This window comes from Pyricularia pennisetigena (assembly GCF_004337985.1).
Source record: "Pyricularia pennisetigena strain Br36 chromosome 7 map unlocalized Pyricularia_pennisetigena_Br36_Scf_8, whole genome shotgun sequence".
Classification (NCBI taxonomy): Eukaryota; Fungi; Ascomycota; class Sordariomycetes; order Magnaporthales; family Pyriculariaceae; genus Pyricularia; species Pyricularia pennisetigena.
This window is the reverse complement of record NW_021940920.1, coordinates 700318-706317: the sequence shown is the minus strand read 5'-3', so window position 1 is coordinate 706317 and position 6000 is coordinate 700318. Positions and strand designations below refer to the sequence as shown.

At 51.7% G+C, this 6000-nt stretch overlaps 2 protein-coding genes across 2 annotated transcripts; one reads left to right on the top strand and one right to left on the bottom strand.

The window, feature by feature from the left end:
• Nucleotides 1-1638: 1638 nt before the first annotated feature.
• Nucleotides 1639-2028, top strand: PpBr36_09329 (uncharacterized protein; the record flags this gene model as incomplete). Its single annotated transcript, XM_029896450.1, has 1 exon — nucleotides 1639-2028. The coding sequence occupies one exon, from the start codon at nucleotides 1639-1641 to the stop codon at nucleotides 2026-2028; it is 390 nt and encodes a 129-aa protein (XP_029744975.1).
• A 1460-nt stretch (nucleotides 2029-3488) lies between these two features.
• PpBr36_09328 (uncharacterized protein) lies at nucleotides 3489-5399 on the bottom strand (the record flags this gene model as incomplete). The annotated part of the gene is made up of 2 exons (XM_029896449.1): nucleotides 3489-4919; nucleotides 5061-5399. 2 exons carry the CDS (start codon nucleotides 5397-5399, stop codon nucleotides 3489-3491), a joined length of 1770 nt encoding a protein of 589 aa, XP_029744674.1.
• Between the last annotated feature and the right edge of the window lie 601 nt (nucleotides 5400-6000).

Here is a 6000-nt window from a genome sequence, read left to right as displayed (position 1 = left end):
TTTTTTTTTTGTCTTTGGGACCAAGAATTCTGACGATTGGGTCGCTTACCGCAAAATTCCTTCCGGTTTTGAGGGGATTTAATGTGGATGTGCATTGCATACCACATGCACCCTGGAATTCGGTACCAAACGCTTGCAAGAAAAAAGGGCCATTGAACCTTTGGCACTGGGAATAACTTGGCAACAACCATTTTCCGAGCCTGCGAATGACCGCATGTAGTAATGAGCCTTGGCTGTCGCTTCTTCTGCTCGAGCGTAAATGATGCATACTACTACTGCTGCGGATGATCTCCTTTCAACGGGTCTGCTTGATCCTGAAATATTAGGAATGGGCTTCCTAAGCACATTTCACTCGCAGACCCAAGCGGGCACCACTCAACCGAGATGTCGCCTTTATAAAGTCGTAAAACCCTTGATTTGAAAGACTCAAATGTCAGGAATGCCTTATAAGTTGTGACCGATTAAGTCGAATTGGGAAGACGTCAACAGACCGTACATGAATCTTTGATATGTACCCCAATCTTCGGCTTCTACGTGTTTGCTAGTAGACTTTGGCTTTATGGCATACTTAATCGCCATTGACAATATCGATACATCCATGCTTTTTTTTGGCATCAAGAACGTGCAGATATGTTCTATCTTTGTATCTAGCTTACCAACTATCAGAGATACCGTGAGTTGTAGAAGGATGATTGATACTTTTGTTGCTGAAGAATTGCTCCAGTAATCATTCCGAGTCACCAAAAAAAGGCGTCAGACCACAGCCGGGTCATAGTCTGACTCACTGCCCACAAAACAATTGACAAACGACAATATTTTGTTTCTTTGAACCAGTTTCTGATACAAGAATCTTCAACTACCTAGGCACAGAACTCGCTCTTTCCACGGTATCACCAGCCAGAATTGACATGCTGGCGGCTTTCTCGTGATGATCCTTGTCTTTGCATCCAGGAATCAAATCACAAAATGGTTCCGCATTGTAGGTACTTGGAATCACTGATGCCGATCATCAACGCTGAGTTTCTCTTTAGACCTTGATCGGCCTCTTGGGTTGGATGACCGAGAATTAGGGGGCTCGGAAAGATTCGGACAGTGTTGCTGGGATCGCAGCAACGAGCTTCGGAGACAAGCAATCAGGCATTTTCAGTTATGCTCCACTTGCCGAGGCACCAAGTCCTTTGGCCCCGGGGTGTCTGGAAAACCTGCTACCTGGGGTTACGCCGTTGGTCATTGACCGCTACAACGCCCTCCTATCCCATGTGCCTCGAAGGCCTTTCGACCGATGTTCTGGTCCGTCTGCCACGTCCCGACCAGGCAGTATATTTTCGGGAGAGAAGATCGTGGTCGAGATTGACACCGCTGTCTGTTTCAGACATCATCGACACTGCTATACCTGAGATCATTGGTCATGGTATAGACTCTGACATTGGGCGTTCATGACTTGGGCAAAGCCCTCACGGCCCCGCGACATGTCCAGCAAAACCCCGGTACTGGTGACTGACATTAGCAAATTCAGGTTGAAGAGCATGTACAAAAAAAAAACTGTAAATTTCATGCTGCAACTTTCACAGCTGACAGCCTCTCGGATCGGGGCACTCATCAGGACATGATGAGGTGTTTGCAAAGTGATGGAGTGGAATGGAGTGTCCCTTGACGTTAAACATGAACCACATGGCCAAGGTCTTCCAAAGCCCTCCCGGACAATCTTTCCAACCAACTTACAACACCCAGCAGACCGTCAGCGAGTGCCGACACGGTTCTGACCTACACGCAAATCATCACCATGCTCTTCCGGCCCAACGGCGAGGTATGCTCCGAAGAACGACCGCAAAACAAAGTACATGGGGGCCCGGCAGCTCTTTCGCAAGCTGGCCAAACGAGACCGACTGTTTGAGCTCTGACTTTGCCGAGGACGATTGTTCCGCCGGTGCGTCGAGGACGCCGCAGCAAGACTTCCCCATGCCGGCTCATTGCGGGCCCTTCCGCCCCTGGTGCGATGGCTTTAGGCCGGCCGGCCACACGTCCTAGTCGATAGAAAAGACGTCCTCCTCGGGGCCATTGACTGGAAGTATTCTTACGCCGGTCCAACATCGTTTCGTCCAGGATTTGCCCTTGTGGCTGCCGCTCGACGTCCCAGAGACGTGCGTGAGACGACGGCGTCGATGGTTGGGGCAGCGTCTTTGACAGGCGGGTGCGCACCTGGTTTGCGGCCATGGAAAACGCGGAGAATGAGGCAGAGAAGCAAAAGACGAATCAGTTGTGGACGACAAGGATGCATCTCCCAAACCAAAAGGACAAGGAGTCATGAACATGATGGTGCAAATCAAAATGAAGTAATCTAAAGAGCAAGTCTTGATCCAATAGGACGCTGTGGGTGCCAGGAAGAGACTTTCGCACTTTTTATTTGAAAAACCAAAACTATCAAGTGCCCACAAATCTAGAATCATCTACTCCAGGCCTGTTGACCACATTGATACGTATGACTAGTGCTGCTCGTCCATGGCAAGAGATCCCGTCGCTTTCCACGTCCCACAGAGTGACCATAGGCAGGCCCTTAGCCATATACCCTAAAATTTGACAGAGATGTCCGGGACAAGACAATGGGGAAAGCGCCAGGTAAACCGAAAGACAATAGAGATGTCCAGACGATTTAAAATGTTTAAAATGTCAATTTCTTGATTCTTGAGAGAAAATCTATGATCCGATTGATGGTCATGAACAAAACAGAGGAAAGAAAGGGGGATGAACACCAGTGGTAAAGGGGGTATATGTGTTAAAACTCCGTGAAGCGCCCAAATGACAATGTGACAAAAGAAAAGAAAACCATTTTCAAGTGTAGAGAGGGCTGGCGTGAGCCGAATCATTTGTTCCGCCATGTGCAGAAATAAGGGGGTTTAAACGAAGAAAAGGGCATACCCGGTTTTAAAAGCGATAAAGGTGCAAGGTAAGAAAAGGGGTCGTGACTTTGCGAGGATTATGTACAAAAGAAAGAGGGTTCCCGATTTTGGAAATGGCACGGAACCGAGACGTGCAATGTCGCTTAACATAAAGTCAAAGGAAGACCCAGAAAGACTGAGTGTCCAGAATATAAGTAATGGGTGGCTGTATCGCAAGGGGATTCCGAACGTAGAGATAGTTTATCAACGAACAGAATGTCGACGAGGGGGGTTCAATTGTCCCAGTGGAGCGCCGAAATTGTTCATCGTCTTTCTGAGCTGTATGGAATCAGGGACATTGAGATCCAAGTATGAGCTCACAGACTGGGTTGTCGAGCAGGCAGGCTTGCCTCGAACTGCTCGGTCAAGATAGTGACGAATATGCCTCGTAATGTCCTCGTGGTATTGGTGCCGTGCAAGACTAGTCGGGGAGGCTGACTGCGAGCCTTGCTGCACGGAGCTCGCTTCAGTGTTGAAAAGCTTTGAGCTCGGTTGAGGAGATATGTCTCGAGTACCGTCGCTGCCACTTACATCACTGCCGCCGACACCCTTCTAGTGTGCCTGCGCGGAGCCGACAGAGAACCCATATCCTAACGGAGCGCCAAAGTTGTTGGACTTCTTGAACTTGAGTGGAATTTCCAAGTTCAGCTCCTCGGTATCGCTTCCACTGCATGATTGGGATCCCTGGCCGGAGGCTTCCGGTTGCTGCTCAGAACCGACTTGACCGTTGTTGACGATATCAGCACCCGTGGCCGTCTCAACGAGAGGATTGGCACCATCTAAGGATTCATCGGCGTTCTTGAGAACAGTGGGCACGACATCGCCCTCGCTCTTAATGGCCTCGAGCTTCCTGTCCAGCTTACGGAAAAAGATCTCGTCATGAGCAGGCTGGTTACGAATACCAAGAAATCCCTTTAGAGGTTGATCGCCCTCAGGTGGCGTCAAGGAACCCATATCACTTGGCTCAACACCGGCCGCATCTGCTCCAACAGTGATGGTCGAATCTGAGGACTCATCGACTTGCTTGCTCTTGCCGGCACTTCCGCGGCTGAGGCAACCGTCGGGCGCTGTGGTGGTAGGTGTCACCTCACCTGAGCTACTGGCGGTGGTATGTGCTGCAGTTGTTGCTGCCGAGGGGAGAATGGATAGTGAGTGATTTGGCGTGTGTCCTGCATTAATGACAAGACGCTGGGGCGCCGGCGCTGCTAGGACCTTCAATATGTCCTTCTCTTGTGGCCTACTCCTTGCTCCGTCGGGGCTAGAGCTCGGGAGAGGGGGGGAGGATCTGGCTGAGCCGGACTTGGACGTAGTACGGCTAGTTTCGGTATCTGTAAAGGTCGACCTCTCGACCGCAGTCTTCTTGATAGGGATGCCTTCGAGGTCGGGATGGATAATCTGGACATCGATGGTAGGCACAGGGGTCCCCTCCCTGGATTCGTGCAAGGGTGCTGCATCCAAAGGCTCCTGGGGAGGACTGTTGACATGTGATCGCGGCTGGAATTGCTGCGAAGGACTGATTCGTGCCTCTAGTGGCGGGCTAGGGCCAGACGCACCGGTTGCCAGCCGAGCCAGAACCTGGGAGGCCTTTGAATGACATGACGTCGCCTGAGTCAAGGCCTGTTCTTGTTCCGACGACCCCGACGACACCGGCACACTGTCTGAGCCAGCCGGGTGTCCACAGCTGTCGCCACCACCTCTAAGGCCAATGACATCCTCATCACACTCAGGTATTCCAGAGATGCGTGCTCGTGTAACCTCTAGCCTAAGGAGGGCAATCTCTTCCAACAGAATGGCCCGTTCAGCCTCCCAAATGGTGCGCTCTTCTTGGTAAACCTCCTCGGCACGCGCCCGATTGGCTTCCAAATACTTCCGTTCGTTCTCCCAAGCCTGACGAATTGCTGCATTCTGCTTCTCGAGTATTGCTATCCTCTGTGCATACAGGTTGCTCGCCGATGCAGTGGAATCAGCCGAAGCCGCGCGGGACTGCATTCCATACGAATGTGCTGATGTTGGTATAGAACTCGAAAGTGATGGTGGTACTGAGTGCGGTGGCGACAACATGGTGTCGCAGGTAGGTACTGAATTGGTTAAGAGGGCACGCGATGTCCCAATAAGTTCACTGACTGTCGGGACCGAAGTGCCTCTGAATGTTGGCGACAGACTGGCCGATCGATGCTGCGTCTGTTTCTGCTTGCGCTGCTGCAAGTAAAGTTGGTGGCTCATCTGCGTGGAAGTCGGAGCTAGCCTGGGAGAGAAGAAATGATTCGATTGTCTACCCCTTGCACGGTACGAGTTGCTGGTCGGAAGTGCAGGGCGGCCTTGGGGCTCAAAGTAATGTGTCGCATTCCTTGGAAGGGACAGAGGAGAGATGACAGAAGTGTCACCTCCCTGTGAGAGGGAGAAATGATGCATGTCGTGTGCACCCGAAGGTAGGAAAGAGTCGGACGAGGCTAGCCTCGCCATGTTGTTCGGCTGCACTGTCGCTGGTGTGGCACATGAGCTGATAAGCCGTTATTCTGATCCAGAAGAGGAGGACCGGTGACAAGGCCGAGGCAAGTGATTTATGCTGTCGAAACCCGAGGGAGGGAGGGGCGAGCAGAAGAAAAAGAAGTCGAGACGCACAGGCGGGAGGGCAAAAAGGTTTGGGGCGTCCTTTGGGGTCTTTGGATCGGTCGGGGGCGAGTTACGAAAATGTTGTCTGTACTAGTCTAAGGTAATGAGGTCCAGAGGTAGCTCCTGATGACCTTTACTGCGTATTTTCTGTCCCTGGACAAACTGCAGGTGGTCCCTTTTAGACTTGGGTCAGGTCGAGCGAGATCAAGTTGGCCGTGGGTCTGCCTGTCCCTACCGGCAGATGTCGGACTGAATCGGGCTGCAGCTCGAGGACTAAGATTAAGTGCGTTCTTGTGTTCTTGTGCCTGACTCAATGGTGCGGAGCGTGCCCCCAAGCAGCAGCAAGGCGCGGGCGAGTGGGCCACCAGTGACGTCTGCGTTCTTTCTTTGGCCTGGTTTGGTTTGGGTTCGGTTGATTGTCGAGAAGAAAAAGTGGAGTCGGGCAGCGGGA